The sequence below is a fragment of the Somniosus microcephalus genome, chromosome 1 (assembly GCF_052327205.1).
Source record: "Somniosus microcephalus isolate GS21.2 chromosome 1, FLI_Smic_1.0, whole genome shotgun sequence".
Classification (NCBI taxonomy): Eukaryota; Metazoa; Chordata; class Chondrichthyes; order Squaliformes; family Somniosidae; genus Somniosus; species Somniosus microcephalus.
In genome coordinates, this window is record NC_140987.1 from 40,691,487 (window position 1) to 40,710,050 (window position 18,564).

The 18,564-nt window shown below is 44.8% G+C and overlaps 1 protein-coding gene across 1 annotated transcript in view; it reads right to left on the reverse strand.

Moving 5' to 3' along the window:
- Positions 1-18,564, reverse strand: part of vegfc (vascular endothelial growth factor c) — a 289,917-nt gene that overhangs the window by 94,592 nt on the left and 176,761 nt on the right. The window contains exon 4 of the mRNA XM_085978215.1: positions 4,463-4,614. Within this exon, the coding sequence (XP_085834341.1) occupies positions 4,463-4,614 (152 nt within the window). The remainder of the gene's footprint in view (positions 1-4,462; positions 4,615-18,564) is intronic.

An 18,564-nucleotide genomic window follows, 5' to 3' on the forward strand; every position in this document is an offset into this window, starting at 1 on the left:
AAATGTATCGATCTCTGTCATGAATATACTCAACGACTGAGCCTCCACAACCCTCTGGGGTAGAGAATTCCAATTACAGGAAACTTTTGATTAACCGGCCCCTAAATAACCGGAACGCTCTATCCACCGGCAAAATTCAGGAGTCGGTTCAGGTAACTTTTTTTACTTTTAGTTACTTTTTTTACTTCATTTGTTGCTGTGCAAGGGTGTAGCTGAAGCTGTTGCTAAGCTACAGAGACGCTTGCAACTTGTGCCGATTGTTTTGAAGCACAGGGTTTGTTGCTTTATACGGAGCTCTGAGCTCCGTATCTTTTACTATAGCGTTCGGTTATCCGGAATTGTTGATGAACCGGCAACACGTCGGTCCCGTCCGTGCCGGATACCAGAAAGTTTCCTGTATTCACAACCGTCTGAGTGAAGAAATTTCTCCTCATCTCAGTCCTAAATGGCCAACCCCTTATCCTGAAACTATGAGCCCTGGTTCTAGACTCTCCAGCCAGGGGAAACAGCTGCTCAGCAGCTAAGATGTGGAAGAGCAGAGGAATTAGGGGGTTCAGGCTCACAAGACATTAAAAGCAGCACCCTCAAGCGGACAAGGCCATAAAAAGAGCTAATAGAATAATGTGTTTTACGACATGAGGAATGGAATAAGAGATGAGATGTAATGGTGAATTTATATAAAACCATAGTAAGACCACAACTGGAGTACAGTGTACAGTTTTGGGTTCCACAATACAGGAAGGATGTTGAGGTAATAGAGAGGGTACAGTGCAAATTCACTAGAATGTTGCCTGGTATGAGGAAATACAAATATGAAGAAAACTTTGGGTTGTTTTTGTTAGAGCAGGGAAGGTTATAAGGTGATTTGATCGTGATGTTTAAAATTATGAAGGAATGGGACTGAATAAATAGAAAAAGATGCTTTCCTGTTATTGAAGAGTATAGAACAAGGGGACATAGATTAAATGTAAGAGATTTAGAACAAAGAGCAGGAGGTACATTTTTACGCAGAGGTTGTGAGGCTATGGAATGCACTACCAGAGTTAGTGATTGAAGCATTGTCCGTGACAACGTGTAAGAATAGGTTAGATCGGTCTTTGAAGGAAAGGGGAATAAAGGGAGATGGGAACAGAGTTGGCCCATGGGATTAGGATTACTGCTCATGTGGAGGATAAACACAAAGACAGACAGATTGGGATGAACAACCTGTTTCCCTGTTGTAATTTCTATGCAAATTCCATTTTCTGCTATTAGCAACCACCCCCCCCCCACAAGATATCTGCGCTCCTCAAATTCTGCCCTCTTGAGCATCCCTGATTATAATCGCTCAACCATTGGCGGCCGTGCCTTCAGCTGTCTGGACCCTAAACTCTGGAACTCCCTGCCTAAACCTCTTCGCCTCTCCACCTCTCTCTCCTCCTTTAAGATGCTCCTTAAAACCTACCTCTTTGAACAAGCTTTTGGTCACCTGCCCTAATTTCTTATGTGGCTTGGTGTCAATTTTTTGTCTTATAATACTCCTGTGAAGTGCCTTGGGACTTTTTACTAGGTTAAAGGCGCTATATAAATACAAATTGTTGTTGTCTTTGTTATAACTTTACTGTTATATGAAAAAAAAATTGCAGAATAAACTAAATACAGTTATACATTTTTGCACGGTGCAATTCATGAAGATACAGTCATAGAGTTATACAGCACAGAAAGAGGCCCTTCGGCCCATCGTGTCTGCGCCGGCCATCAAGCCCTGTCTAATCTAATCCCATTTTCCAGCACTTGGCCCGTAGCCTTGTATGCTATGGCGTTTCAAGTGCTCATCTAAATGCTTTTTGAATGTTGTGAGGGTTCCTGCCTCTACCACCCTTTCAGGCAGTGAGTTCCAGACTCCAACCACCCTTTGGGTGAAATTTTTTTTCCTCAAATCCCCTCTAAACCTCCTGCCCCTTACCTTGAAACTATGCCCCCTGGTTATTGACCCCTCGACTAAGGGGAAAAGTTCCTTTCTATCTACCCTATCTATGCCCCTCATAATTTTGTACACCTCAATCAGGCCCCTCCTCAGCCTTCTCTGCTGTAAGGGAAACAACCCCAGCCTGTCCAGTCTCTCTTCATAGCTGAAGCGCTTCAGCCCTGTTCATGGGACTAGGGACAGGGTCACTGGTCAAGGCTTGGAAACTAAGCAGAGCCAGGCCTGGTTAGTACCTGGAGGGGTGACCATCAGGGTAAGACCAGGTGCAGAAGGTCACTGGAAGGAGCCCCGAGGAGGGGTGGTTGGTGAGAAGGTCACGGAAAGAGCCCCGGGAGGGGCGGCTGGTGAGCAGGCCCGGGCGTTGGGCTGAAGATTGTCGGACAGGAGGAATGGTGGAAAAGGAATGGCGGCGCGCACAGACGCAGCGGCTTTGCTTCTCCCAGGACGGTGCTATTTACGTTAATGTTATTTGTACTGGACTCATGGGAGCTTGCAAGATCACATTTTGTTGTTCATGTACTTGTGCATTGTACAATGACAATAAAGTTGAATTATTATTATTATTATCCCGGTGAATCTCCTCTGCACCCTCTCCAATGCAATCACATCCTTCCTATAGTGTGGCGACCAGAACTGCACACAGTATTCCAGCTGTGGCCTAACTAGCGTTTTGTACAGCTCCATCATAACCTCCCTGCTCTTATATTTTATGCCTCGGCTAATGAAGGCAAGTATCCCATATGCCTTTTTAACCACCTTATCTACCTGTCCTGCTGCCTTCAGGAATCTATGTACATGCACACCAAGGTCCCTCTGATCCTCTGTCCTTCCTAGGGTCTTACCATTCATTGTGTATTCCCTTGCCTTGTTAGTCCGCCCAAAATGCATCACCTCACACTTTTCAGGATTAAATTCCATTTGCCACTGTTCCGCCCATCTGACCAACCCGTCTATATCGTCCTGTAGCCTGAGGCTTCCCTCCTTGCTATTTACCACTTCACCAATTTTCGTGTCATCTGCGAACTTACTGATCATACCTCCTACATTCATATCTAAATCATTAAGATACTGGAGAGACTAACGAACAACCATTTCTGCTTGAGGTAAAAACGTGTTGCACCTTACTGACACTGAGAAGTGCAAGCCTCACTTGTACCCGGCACTTTATACGTCTTATTAAGATCAGCCATGATCTTATTAAATGGCGGAACAGGCTCAAAGGACCGAATGGCCTACTCCTGCTCCTGCTTCTTATGTACAAGAAACTTGTAAGGATAAGGAGTAAGCCATTTAGGACTGAGATGAGGAGGAATTTCTTCACCCAGAGAGTGGTGAACCTGTGGAATTCTCTACCACAGAAGGCAGTTGAGGCCAATTCATTAAATATATTCAAGAAGGAGTTAGATATATTTCTTAAGGCTAAAGGGATCAAGGGATATGGGGAGAAAGCAGGGACAGGGTACTGAATTTGGATGATCAGCCATGATCTCATTAAATGGCAGAACAGGCTCGAGGGGCTGAATGGCCTACTCCTGCTACTATCTTCTATGTTTCTATGTATTGGTTCTTCCCTTTCCCAAACCTCTTATTGTACATTGTATTTGTCTTTTTCGTCTGCCCCCTGTGGTTGATTTGCATGTGATGTCAGTTGTCACGGTGCTCTCTGGGTATTGTAGTGCCACAGCAGCAGAATGAAAACTACGACAACCTACATTTATATAGCAGCTTTATTATAATTTTTTAAGGCCTACAAGTCCTTCAGGATTGGACCTGAGCATGAGTCGGAAAGGAATTAGGCAAGGTGATGGAAGTTAGGCTTTAAGGAGACTTTTGAAGGTGGGTAACTGTGTAAAACGAAAAAATTACCTGAGCAAATTGATTGAATCGGTTATGCAGTAGTTGCTGATTAGTGAATGGTAGCTTTGAAGAAGAATTGAAGGATCTGATTGCTTGGTTTTCTCGTAGTTTTTGATTAGTTCATTTAGTCAATTGGATAATTGGTAACCTGACAAGTGGTCATTTGCACCAATCAAATTGTTTTTGCCCAATGGGCATGGCAATTTGAAGGTGTGGTGCCAGGAGATGTGATGCTTTTGAGGTACAATAATCTGAGGCCACATTTCAAGTGTGGTGATGGGACAGTCATTCCCTAGAAGCAAGAGGTTTAATTACATAATATTGACTCCACAATTACTATGAAGACCTCACTATCCAGCACTGCTTTGTATTAGTAAGACTGTTTTGTGCAGAAATAAAATACTGTTACCTCCAGTACACAGATCAGATTTACTTCAGGCTTAAACAGTAAGTGTCTAATTTTCCAAGTCCCAGAGAGTGGTGAAGTCCCTTGCCCATTAGTAATGCACGTTGAAAAATTGTGAGCAATGGGCCCAGGATTTTCCGACATGGGCTGGCCATGAGCAAGGGAGAGCACTCCAGTGTCAGACTTGGAAAAAGTATCCCGAGGTAGGTTAATAGCCACAAAGTTGCACTTACTCTGATTGGGACGCAGATATGGAGCGTCTGATGATAGAGTGGACCTGCCTGAAGAAATCCAGCTTTGACATACATCTGCAGCCCGTGTGATTTGCAACGCTGATTGTTATGGGTTTTGGTCCCTGGGAAATTGGCACTGTAATCTCAAACAGCTAGGAAACAAAAGGAGGAGATTAAGAATTAATAAATAAATGAGAACCCAAACAAGAGAATTAAACATGACGACTGTCATTCCCAGTTACCCACCCATCCTGTACACTACTATTACTGAATTCAGTAAATATGCACAATTAACTTGGTAATTATTTCCTTCTTATGCTTTTACATGCACATATTGAATATGCAAGTGAAAAAGTAGAGTTCACAATAAGAAAACTGCAAATATTTCACAATAAAATATTTCAATATCTCCATAAGCTTAAGCTCATCCAAAACTCTGCTGCCCAAGTCCCGTTCACCCATCGCTCCTGTGCTCGCTGACTTATATTGGTTTGCGGTCCACCAACGCCTCGATTTTAAAATTCTCATCCTTGTGCTCAATTCCCTCCATGGCCTTGCCCCTCCCTATCTCTGTCACCTCCTCCAGCACCTACAACCCTCCGAGATTTCTGCCTTCCTCCTACTCTGCACATTCCCCATTTCCTTCGCCCCACCATTGGTTGCTGTGCCTTCAGCCGTATAGGTCTTAAACTCTGGAATTCCCATCTAAACCTCTCCGCCTCTCGACCTCTCCTCCTTTAATACCCTCCTTAAAACCTATCCCATTTACCAAGCTTTTAGTCACCGGCCCTAATGTCCCTTTCTTTGGCTCGGTGTCAATTTTTGTTTCATTACCCATTTCGCTCAACCTTTGGTGGCCGTGCCTTCTGTTGCCTCGGCCCTAAGCTCCGGAATTCCCTCCCTAAACCTCTCCGCCTCGCTACCTCTCTTTCCTCCTCTAAGACGCTCCTTAAAACCTACCTCTTTGACCAAGCTTTTGGTCATCTGCCCTAATTTATTCTTATGTGGATCGGTGTCAAATTTTTGTCTTAAAATGCTCCTGTGCAGCACCTTGAGACGTTTTACTATGTTAAAGGCGCTACATAAATACAAGTTGTTGTTGTTGTTGTTCTGTGATGCCCTTTGGGACGTTTCACTACGTTAAAGGTGCTATATAAATACAAGTTGTTGTTTTTTTAGCTTCATTATTTTTTCACAAGTCAGCAGCTGATAGTACAGTCCACAATCATTTTTGATAATGATGGCCAGTTTTAGGTTGGGATAGCTAGAAAATGAGTGTATAGTTAGGGAGGTACAGCATGGGATGGGCTATGTCAGCAGTCAGTGAGGGAAGGGAAGTGGAGTAGAATGGTGTAACTGACTGAGCAGGTTTAAGTACAAGGTTAAGCTTTCCGACTGTGATGTTCTGTGTAATTGGCGACATATCTTGGAACCTGATCCTCATTTTTGGCAAGTTAAATTTGGCTGAGGTGAGTGGATGTGAATCCTGCATGAACATGGATGGGGAAATGTAATAGATACATGTTGAGAATTAAAAGTTTTTACTAAAAATGAACCTGGGTAACCTTAGTCAAACTTCTACAGGACATACATTCATAACCTTAAAAGTTCTTGCTTATTAGCACAGTTTTCTCAATCACAATAACTTAAAAAGGGTAGATGGGAATGGATAAAGAAAATGTAATTTGTATATAAGTAGAGCTGCTCGCCTCCTACAGGGGTCAACCCCACATTATATGGGGAAATGCACTGCATTTGATCGGTGCTACACTTAAGCAGGGATTACTGAAGTATGGTTCAAAGAAGACAAATGTTCGATTTACTTGCACATGATGTGCATTCGTGCACAAAAAGTTTGAAAACAAGAGCAAAGACAATATTTTCCTACTCATGCCGAGCTATTTATCTGTATATTGTACTACAAATGTGTGTGTGCTGCTCCAAATATCCCCACACTCTAACCCCACTTCACTTTAAGACTACACTTGGTCTCCTGACTCCCAGCACCATAGGAGATTGACTAGCACAGTACAATGATTGAAGTTCAAGAACTCCCCCTAAATCACAGATGGCTAGCTGGTGATGGGACAAGTCTGATGGATCAGCTGGCCTTTTCCGTATGTTTGTAATAAACTGTCACAGTGCAGCAAACTCCTAAGGTAAATGGAGTAGAAAGTTTTACCCATTTAGCAGTTGGGGTTCTAATTATTTATAGAATCATAGAATGATAAAGCAGAGAAGGAGGCCATTTGGTCCATCGTGTGGGGTGCTGGCTCTTTGGTAGAGCTATCCAATGAATCCCACTCCCCTCCTCTTTCCTCATAGATCTGTAAATGTTTTCCCTTCAAGTATTTAGCCAAAGTATTTGGTCATCTACACAGTGTGCGTTATATAACTTTATTGCTGGAAAGAAGAACTTTGAAACATTTGGAAGACAGAACAAATCCTTTTCTTGAACAAAACATGCTCACAAAAAAAGCTGAGTAAAATGTCTTATCTGGTTAGTTAACTCAAACACTAGGGCATCAATCCTCTCTCCCTAAAAAACACCAAGATAAATATACGTTACCATGTGAATATTTATGGTGGGGTTTATAACTGCAAATCGGAACTAGCTTTTCTTTTCATGTTGCGCCAAAACATAATTTATGACTTTATTAAACTGATGATAACTCACCCATTCCTGCCGCAGTATTAACATTTTCTTACAACTAAATATTCAGCCATGTAACAGTCAGAAACCAAGCATATACTGCACATTTTTCTAAAGCTGGGTTAAGACAAGTCACGAGAAAATGATTTGCTGGTTTGTGTCAAGTGTATCTCAATTTGTGGATATGCAAGATTACCAGACCAGCATCATCGAACAGTGCAAAGGCATGAGTACAAATCCAGGCACCATGTCTCAGCTCATCCAAACTGGGGCACTTTTGATATTTATTAAGCCAAAACGTTGTACTGCAATAATAAGAACATAAGAGCATAAGAAATAGGTGCAGGAATAGGCCACTCGGCCCCTCGAGCCTGCTCCGCCATTCAATAAGATCATGGCTGATCTTGGGCTCAAAGCCACTTCCCTGCCCGCTCCCCATAACCCTTCACTCCCTTATCTTGCAAAAATCTGTCTATCTCCACCTTAAATATATTTAATGACCCAGCCTCCACGGCTCTCTGGGGCAGAGAATTCCACAGGTTTACGACCCTCTGAGAGAAGAAATTCCTCCTCATCTCAGTTCTAAAAGAGCGACCCTTTATTCTGAAACTGTGCCCCCAGGTTCTAGATTTCCCCACGAGGGGAAACATCCTCTCTGCATCTACCTTGTCGAGCCCCCTCAGTATCTTATATGTTTCAATAAGATCACCTCTCATTCTTCTAAATTCCAATGAGTATAGGCCCGGCCTGCTCAACCTTTCTTCATAATCAACCCCCTCATCAGAGATTTTTTTATTTCAATATGGCAAATTAAATTTGGCTGAGGTGAGTGGGTGTGAATCCTGCATGAACGTGGATGGGGAAATGTAATAGTCTTAAGAGATACATGTTGAAAATCTATATCTATGATGAGAATTACTGTAAAAGTTTTTTTTACTTAAAATGAACCTGGGTAACCTTAGTCAAACTTCTACAGGACATACATTCGTAACCTTAAAAGTCCTTGCTTTTTAGCTTAAATAACAACAGAAAGTGCTGGAAACACTCAGCAGGTCAGGCAGCATCGAGGAGAGAGAAACAGAGTCAACATTTCGAGTCGGGACCCTTCGTCAGAAGATCAAGCTTACTGGCGAGGATTTGCTTCAGTGTAACAGAATGCTCTGCTGTGCCAACTTTCCACTTCAAAGTTTATTTTTGTTAGATTCGCTCGTAGTTTTATTGAGTATAAAGTCTCCAAGAAGAAGATAACACAATCTGACTGATAAACAGTCTACTGCACTTAAGTCTGTGTCCCTTTTAAATGCATGGTTTTCCGATAGATTTTTACACGCTCAATTAAGGGCTCCTGTCCTGTTTGAGGGTATTATATCAAGGGTTGCTATCATCTGACTGTAGTTCTGGTGCATTTACCCCGGTTTTCACCATTGCAAATGCTACTGTGCATTTCTGACTATCTAGTCATCTTAAAATATAACATGCTGAGCTCTTTAAAGGAAAAGTTACTCTAAAGAAAACACTTGGATACTATTTTCCCCCTGTATGTTTTATTATTTTTGGAAATTAAAAAAACCTTTCATGGAGAAATCGAGTAGCTCAGGGTTTTTTTTTCTTTTTACACCTGGGGCCTGACTGGAAATCAAGCCTGCAAGTATTTTGAAAGCCCCTTTGTCTACCAGTTGCGAGCAGTCTAAATGAAATCGGTTTGGCCAGTCCCACACTCGCAGTGCTGAACTGGCACAGGTCCACAGCACAAGCTCAGCCACAAAGTGGTAATGTCACTGAGACTGGCTAGAAGGTGGGCTGGTGCGCAAATGAAAAAAGTACACAACTACCTTCAGGTGCTCTTCAGAGGCTGGGGCAACGTTTTGTCCTGCATGGATATAAACTTGAAAAGGAAAAATTTGCAGGGCTATGGGGAAAGAGCAGGGGAGTGGGATTAATTGGACAGCTCCTTCAGCGAGCCGGTACAGGCACGATGGGCCAAATGGCCACTTGCTGTGCTGTATTATTCCATGATGGTTTACTGATTTGGGAGTGCTGGATGCGGACACTGACTAACAAGAAAGACTTGCATTTATATAGCGCCTTTCATGACCACTGGACGTCTCAAAGCGCTTTACAGCCAATGAAGTGTAGTCACTGTTGTAATGGAGGAAACGCAGCAGCCAATTTGCACACAGCAAGCTCCCACAAACAGCAATGTGATAATGACCAGATAATCTGTTTGTGTTATGTTGGTTGAGAGATAAATATTGGTCAGGACACTGGGGAAAGCTCCCCTGCTCTTCTTTGAAATAGTGCCATGGGATCTTTTATATCCACCTGAGAGAGTAGACAGGGTCTTGGTTTAACATCTCATCTGAAAGACACCTCTGACAGTGCAGCACTCCCTCAGCCTAGTTTTATAGTCCCTAGAGTGGGGCTTGAACCCACAACCTTCTGACTCAGAGGCGAGTGAGCTACCCACTGAGCCACAGCTGATAGCGAGTGAGAAAAGTGCTCAGTTCCACAACACTGACATCCCCTCAACTTAATCGGCAAAACGTTTAAAGATTTTTTTGCATTAGAACTACTGCTGTATAGAAACATAGAAGATAGGAGCAGGAGTAGGCCATTCGGCCCCTCAAGCCCGCTCCGCCATTTAATGAGATCATGGCTGATCATCCAAACTCAGTACCCTGTCCCTGCTTTCTCCCCATATCCCTTGATCCCTTTAGCCTCAAAAATATATCGAACTCCTTCTTGAATATATTTAATGAATTGGCCTCTACTGCCTTCTGTGGTAGAGAATTCCACAGGTTCACAACTCTCTAGGTGAAGAAATTCCTCCTCATCTCAGTCCTAAATGGCTTACCCTTTATCCTTAGATTGTGACCCCTGGTTCTGGACTCCCCTGCCATCGGGAACATCCTTCCTGCATCTAGTCTGTCTAGTCCTATTAGAATTTTATAAGTTTCAATGAGATCCCCTCTCATTCTTCTAAACTCCAGCGAGTATAAGCCCAATCTGTTGCGTCCGTGTATAATAGGACACAGACTGCGGAGAACGGTACAACAGGTGTTTACTCAACGTGGCTCACACTACAACTGATCTGTACAGATTACTACTCAGTGTTATATACAGGTGTGGTCACTGCCGGTACTGCAGTATACATGAGCTGTAAAACATAGTTCCCCGTTAAAGGTATATACATTACAATTCCTCCCCTTTTAGATTAACAGTACCATAACACGCTTTTAACAATTAAATATCAAACTAATTACAATTAACACTTTTAACATGCAACATTAGCTGAAAATAGTCTATTTATATATTCAGTCTTGGGGAGGCTTCCTGATCCTTTCTGGATAGCGCCTTTCCCGAGTGTCTTGCTCTTGGTGCGGAGGCGATTCTGGCCCCCTGTCGTTGGTTGGTTCATCAGCTTCCGATGCTACTGTTTCTGGGGTAGATGCGACCTGTACATCGGGTTCATCACCAGGTACGTATGGGCGAGGCATGGGGTTGACTTGTTCCTGTGACTCTAGGATCTGGTCAGCATGGCGTCTCACGATGCTCTACCCAACGTCCACTGTGTACATTAGTGGGCCCTGCCGTGTGCATATCGTTCCAGGCTGCCATTTTTCTGTTCGGTAGTCGCGGGCCAAGACTGGTTGCCCTACATTGAAGCTCCTTGTTGGCTTCTCATGGATGTGCTGGAATTGCTTACTCTCAACATCTCTTTCGTATGTTTGGTCTGAGCAAATCCAGGCGAGATCTTAACCTTCGGTTAAAGAACATCATGGCTGGGGCCTGGTTGGTGACTGCATGTGTCGCATTCCGGTAGGCGAGCAGGAAATTGTCCACCTTGTGCTGCAGCGGAATGTTGTCATTGTACATAGCCTTTATTGCCTTCTTAAAGGTTTGTACAAACCTCTCAGCCAATCCATTTGTGGCTGGATGATACGGGGCGGATGTGTAATGCCTTACCCCATTCTTTTTCAAGAACCTCCGGAACTCTTCGGACACAAACTGTGGTCCGTTGTTGGAGCAAATCTGTTCTGGCAAGCCATTCCTGGCAAAAATGGTCCGTAGGACTGCAATAGTTTTCTCCGTGGTGGTGGAGGACATTTTGGTGACCTCAGGCCATTTCGAGTGCGCATCCACGGCTATTAAAAACATTGAGCCCATGAATGGACCAGCAAAATCAATATGCACCCGTTGCCATGGAGATGAGGGCCACTCCCATGGGTGTAGAGGGGCCTGTGGTGGTGCATTTTGGACTTTCTGGCATCCTGAGCAGCTCTTGGTCAGGTCCTCGATTTGTTTATCGATTCCCGGCCACCACACATAAGCCCTGGCTAGGCTTTTCATTTTTACCCCTCCCAGATGACCCTCATGAAGCTCATTGAGCACTCTATCCCTTAACTTGGGTGGAATTACCACTCGGGATCCACACATCAAGGTCCCCCGGCACACTGACAGCTGTTCTCTCCTTGTCGAGAATGCTGGCAACAGTGAATCGCCATGTGCTGGCCATCCCTTCACCGTCAAATCATATACCCGAGACAGTGTCGGGTCATTTCGGGTTTCCTTTTCGATACAAGCGTTAGTTACCGGTAGGTATTCAACTATAGTCGAATGGAATATTTCGACAGGATCCACTGCTGGTGCTTCCTCCGCAGTAGGCAGTGGCAGGTGTGATAGCCCATCAGCATTTCCATGCTGTTTCGTGCCCTTATATTCAATCTCATAGTGGTGCGCCCCTAGAAAAAGTGACCATCTTTGTAGTCGTTGCACAGTCATCACCGGAACGCCCTTCTTCGGATTAAAAATGGAGACAAGAGGCTGGTGATCAGTCAGCAAGGTGAATTTCTGCCCGTGCAGATAGTGATTGAACTTTTTCACTCCCTACACTAGGCTGAGGGCCTCCCTGTCAATCTGGGCGTAGTTACGCTCGGCTGAGGTTAGTGATCGTGACGCAAAGGTTATTGGCCTCTCTGAGCCATCCGAGAATTTGTGCGACAGCACCGCTCCAATGCCGTAGGGTGACGCATCACATGCCAACCGAATTGGTAATGCTGGGTTGTAATGGGCCAATACCTCTTTCGATGTGACTAGTGTTTTGCTCTTCTGGAAAGCTAGTCTACATTCATCACTCCACTTCCATGGCACCCCAGTTTGCAGTAGGGTGTTCAGTGGGTGTAGTATTGTAGACAAATTTGGCAAGAACTTATGGTAGTCGTTTACCAGCCCGAGGAACGACCTCAGTTGTGACACATTTTCCGGTGCTGGAGCCTTAACTACTGCCTCAATCTTCTCTGGGGACTTAGTAACCCCTCTTTATCGATAACGTGGCCACAATACGAGATCTGTTTTCTAAAAAACTCGCATTTGGGGCAGTTAGCTCGGAGCCCATATTCTTGCAATCTAGTGAGCACCTGCTCCAGGTTGGTAAGGTGATCACTGTCATTTTCGCCCGTGACCAGGATGTCGTCCAAATAACACTGTGTCCCTGGGATCCCTTGCAGGACTTGTTCCATTGCCCTCTGCCAAATAACCGGAGCTGATGCTACCCCGAATACCAGCCGGTTGTATTGGTAGAGACCTTTATGGGTGTTGGTTGTGAGGTATTTTTTGATGCTTCTTCTACCTCCATTTGCAGATACGCCTGGGCCAGATCAATCTTAGTGAAGCTTTTCCCTCCAGATAGCGAGGCGAAAATATCTTCAATCCGCGGAAGTGGATATTGTACGGTGTGAAGGACCGCGTTCACTGTTACCTTAAAGTCCCCACAGATGCGAACCTTCCTTGGTTCCCCAGGCGTGCTGCTCAATGACTTTTTCATCACAGGGACGATGGGTGTAGCCCACTCGCTCCAGTCTACCTTGGACAGTACACCTGAACGTTCCAGACTCTCCAGCTCTGCTTCGACGGCTGGGCGGATCGCATAAGGTACCGGTCTGGCCTTAAAAAATTTTGGGCTTGCGTTTTCTTCAATTTTAATCATCGCTGTCATGCCTTTTAGTGTTCTGAGTCCTTGCTGGAACACTTCTTTCGCGTCAGTTAGGATCTTTGACATTCGCCCAGGTGTGATGTCGTCATCCTTTTTGTCAGCCACAGTCAGTGCCTGTATGGAATGCCAATCCAGTTGTATTTTCCGGATCCATTCACGTCCCAGTAATGGTGGTCCTCCATCTTGCAATACATACAGGTCTAGTTTTGGTATTTCCTTACCGTTATATATAACGGTCACCCTTATTTTTCCTTTGGGGTAGACTTTTTGCCCCGTGTACGTCTTCAAAATAATTTTTGTGTCTCTCAAGGGTATGTGTGAGAATAGCCGCTCGTAGTCCCGTCGGTTTATGACTGTTAGGGCTGATCCTGTGTCCAATTCCATCTTTACCTGGACTCCTGCTAACTTGAGAGTGACCCAAATGGTTCGGTGATCCTCCGTTGTGATCACATTATGTAGTTTCAGACAACTCAGTTCCCTGCTTTCGGAGTCGTTATCACTCTTTTGTTCGTCTGAACTATTCTCCGTCATCTTATGTACCTTCTTGTACTTTCCTTTGGTAGGTTTCTTATTGCTGGTTTTCTTTCCCAACCTGCAGACTCGTGCTATGTGTCCTACTTTTCCACACTGTCTGCACACTTTGTCTTTGAACCAGAAATCATTCTGGTCGTGTGTTGTTCTGCCGCAGCGAAAGCACTTCTCTGTTCTATATGACATTTCGTTTGTGCCATATTCTTGCGGTCTCTGTTGTATCTCTGCAGCGCCCCGTGCTGCTGCTTCATATGATACCGCAATGCTGAAAGCCTTGTCCAGCGTAAGGTCCTTTTCAGATAAAAGCCGTTTCTGGGTTCCTTCACTTTGAAGCCCACACACAAACTTGTCCCTTAAGGTATCTGCCAGTCCCGCTCCAAACTGGCAGTGTTTCGATAGTTTGCGCAGTTCTGTTAAATAATCAGCATTGCTTTCATCCTTATGCTGGTTCCGTTTGTGAAACTTGAATCTTTCTGCTATCAGCAGCGGTGTGGGGTTTAAATGTTCCTTTAGTATCGTTACTATGTCTTCAAAACTCTTTTCCATTTGCTTCGTTGGGGTTACTAGATTTCGTAATAAACCATACGTCTTTGCACCCATTAAATTTAACAATACCGACACTTTCTTGTCATCTGACACCTCATTTGCCTTGCAGTACACCTCTATTCGTTCGACATATGTAGTCCAATCTTCGACTTCATTGTCAAATGCGGTGATACTGCCACTCTTTGGCATTTTGGGTGTGGTTTAAAATGGCGTCTCCCAATGGCTTAAAATGGTGTCTCCCGCGCTTTCCTTCCTCCCCCGCTGCTGCCAACGCCGCTCCCGGCGGTTCTCGTGACAATGGCGGCGCCCTGTAGGCTTCGCGTGCTTCTCCTGCGTTGCTGCCAACGCCGCTCTCAGCGGTCCTCGTGGCAATGGCGGCGTCTCGCGGGTTTCTGCACATCTCTCTCTCCCTCTCTCCGATGCTGCTCGGCCCCTGAACACCGGCTGCGCCCTGTGCGCTCTGCCCTCTCTCTCTCTCCCCCGTCGATGCTGCTCGGCCCTTTGCTGTGCCGCTCGGTCGGGCTCTAGCCCGCCGCTGTCCGGGAAGGGTCTGCGCACTACTTGTTGCCAGCCCGTTTCGCTGGACCACCTCGACTGGAAAGCCAAGCCTGGCTCTCGACAGCCTCCCCTGCAATTCTCGAGTCTCTGCTGGATGACTGGGCGGTTGCCCGTGGTTGACGCCCGAGTCTCTGGCCTTGACCTCCAATCCACTGATCTCCAGGAACGAATCCCCGGGAGGTGATGCAGAGTTGCAGGTAGGTTCGAACCTGCCTCGTCGCCAATGTTGCGTCCGTGTATAATAGGACACAGACTGCGGAGAACGGTACAACAGGTGTTTACTCAACATGGCTCACACTACAACTGATCTGTACAGATTACTACTCAGTGTTATATGCAGGTGTGGTCACTGCCGGTACTGCAGTATACATGAGCTGTAAAACATAGTTCCCCCCTTAAAGGTATATACGTTACACAATCGACCCAATCTCTCCTCATACGTCATTCCTGCCATCCCAGGTATCAGTCTATATAGAATACCCTTCCCCATTAATCTACCCTAAATGTCCCATTATTGTAAAAGATCTTATTTTGTACTTTAGCTTATTTTATATTTATATATTCCTTTTAAACTGTACCCAGAATTGTGGACATTCTGTTGTACATTACTCAGTATCATCCCATCCAGAGGCTGGGTACAGGAACCGGTCGAGTCGAGGGTGGATGCAGTAGATGGTGGGTTGGGGGGCGGGTATGGTGCAGTCCTGCCACAAAGTTAAGGCGTGTCCCGAGGTGGGGGTTGAGATGCAGGTGAATCAAGTTGAAGGCATGAGTGCAGAGGAAGGTCACAGCTCAGGCTGGAGCCGAGCCCCAGGTCCAGGTCCGGGGGTGTGGGGTGGCGGGGGACGCTGGTCGGGATGGGACCAGGAAGGCTGGTCCGGGAGCAGACGCCTCTAAGCGTGGGTGGGATCAAACATGGCCGGCGGATGACAAGAACAGTGACCTATGAGAAACCAGCGACCAATGAAAATAAGTTATTGGGACTAATGATGGGATTTGGCAGTCACGTGGTTCCCAAGGATAAATCAGATTGCTGAAAACAGAGGAAGCTAAACAGATGAACGCTCCTTTTTTTAAATAATATGTTGACAGATTTAACAAGTGCACTGCTTAAAATGATCTTTGAAACATAAATGGTTATTTAGCTTCTAATTTTCAGCACATTCGATGCTCTCAGTAGCTCAGTGAGGGAAGCTTAAAGGAGAATGTGAGTGCTGGGGCAGTACTTGCTCCATTTATCTGTGTTGCTAACTTTCATGTTTTGTTAATGATTTATTGATTCATGGGGCTAGAAGGGGGAGAAAGAGAAAAGCATTCGCTCGCCCTGTATCCTAGTTAGCTCTGTGCATTAAAGCAACAGAAACTCATCAAATCAACAAAATTGCAAATGTGGGCAAATGCTGATTCAGTTATCAGTAAAAAGTTGCTTTTAAAGTCTCCCATCATATTGAAAGAATAATGCTTCAAGCCCTGGCTCAGTTGGTAGCACTCTCGCCTCTGAGTCAGAAGGTTGTGGGTTCAAGTTCCCACTCCAGAGACCTGAATCACACAAATCTAGATCTGACTCTCCAGTGCAGTGCTGAGGGAGTGCTGCACTGTCAGAGTGTGCCATCTTTCAGATGAGACGTTAAACCGAGGCTCCGTCTGGCCTCTCAGGTGGACGTAAAAGATCCCACAGCACTGTTTCGAAGAGGAGTAGGGGCGTTTTCCCCGGTGTCCTGGCCAATATTTCTCCCTCAATTAACATTACAAAAAAAACAGATGATCTAGTCATTATTACATTGCTGTTTGTGGGAGCTTGCTGTGTGCAAATTGGCTGCTGCGTTTCCTACTTTACAACAGTGACTACACTTCAAAAAGTACTTCATTGGCTACAAAGCACTTTGGGACGTCCTGAGGTCGCGAAAGGCGCTGTATAAATACGAGCCGTTCTTTCTTTTTCGGGAGGCATCAGCGGTTTTAAAATTCAGTACCAGCTATAGGAAGTGTGGCCAATGTGCCTGCCAGCCATTAGCAGATAGTCAAGAATGTGGAACTAGATTTTGGAGAATTCCTTCGGATTCAGCCTGTGCGTGCCTGATTTTATTTAGATACGCAATGCTTTGATCCGCACTGAACAGTCGAGGGTGGGGACTTCCTGCTGCCACCTCAGTGGAAGGCAATGCCCACTGTTCTTGTGTGCTCAATTAATCTGCTGTCTACATTTCTGAGGATGCCATAAGGAATTTATTTTGAGGGCATCTGAGGGCTGGTGTTGAATTTTGTTGCCTTTAATTTCCTTTCCAATTGATCACTGATAATAAAATTCAACAGCACAGTTTTCCAAAAGTACAATAATATCGAGATATTTTCAGCCTTGTTTACAAAGTACAGAATTACACAGAATCTACAGCACAGAAATGAGCCATTTGGCCCAACTGGTCTGTGCCGGTGTTTCTGCTACACATGAGCCTCCTCCCACCCTCACCTCATCAACATATCCTTCTATTCCTTTCTCCCTCATGTACTTACCTTAATTATGTGACAGCCAGTGGCTCAGTGGGTAGCACCCTTACCTCTGAGTCAGTAAGGGCTGTGGGTTCATAGTACCACTCCAGAGACTTGAGTGGAAAAATCCATGATCCTCCAGTGGAGTGCTGCACTGGCAGAGGTGGCTATCTTTCATATGAGATGTTAAACTGAGGCCCAGTCTGCTCTCTCAGGTGGATGTAAAAGATCCCATGGTGCTATTTTGAGAGAAGAAGAGGTGGGGGAGTTCTCCCCGGTGTCCTGGGCCAATACTTATCCCTCAATCAACATCACTAAAAAAGATTTATCTGGTCATTGTCACATTAGCCTGCTGTGTGCAAACTGGCTGTCGCATTACAACAGTAACTGCACTTCATTGGCTGTAAAGTGCTTTGTGATGTCCGGTGGTCGGGAAAGGCGCTATGTGAATGTAAGTCTTTTTTTTCCCCCTTAAATGCATATATGCTATTCACATAAGCCACTCCATGTGGCAGCGAGCTCCACATTCAAACCACTCTCTGGGTAAAGACGTTTCTCTTGAATTCCTTATTGGATTTTCTGGTGACTATCTTATATTTATGACCCCTAGTTTTGGACTTCCGTCCACAAGTTTAAAATATTAAAATTTAAAAAAATCATTGCATACATCACAAATATGAAACGGGAGGCTCTCTTCCTCATAAATAGGTTGCAGGTCCAGAGTGGGTTCTGTAAAATATGTTCTGCTGATACGTCTGGAATTCCATTCTACAACCTGCGCTTATATAACCAACACACTGCTGTTGTTACCGACCTTTTTATGCTTCGCTCAGAGTATTTTAATAACCAGGATATGCTGGAGTTGATAAATAAGGGTCCATTGTAATTTTTAGTGTGACACAAAGACTTCCTTCCAGACAGTGATCAAATGTAGACAAGCTAGGCAGACTTTGAGAACTGACAGCTTTCACTGGACGCCATTTGGCTGCCTCGCTCTACTTTCACGTGGGAAAGTTATATTGCAGAGGAAATGGTTTATGTTTCATTCCGTTCCACTCGAATCAGTTAATAATGAATAAATCTCACCAGTTTGTTCTATTGAAACCAAACCTGCGCTATTAAGAAAACAAACTGTAATCTAAAGCCAAGAATCTTCTCAAAATCATTTTTGCTTTTAACTTTCAGGGTTTCGCTGCCTCAACAGAGAGTTTTCTGCTCCTGACAGGACGGGTAATGCGCAGTAACGATTCTGATTTCTTTTTGCACAGAATCTTGCGTTGCAGCAAAAAGGAGGGTCTTTAGATGCTCCTTGTCTAAGGAAGGATGTTCTTGCCA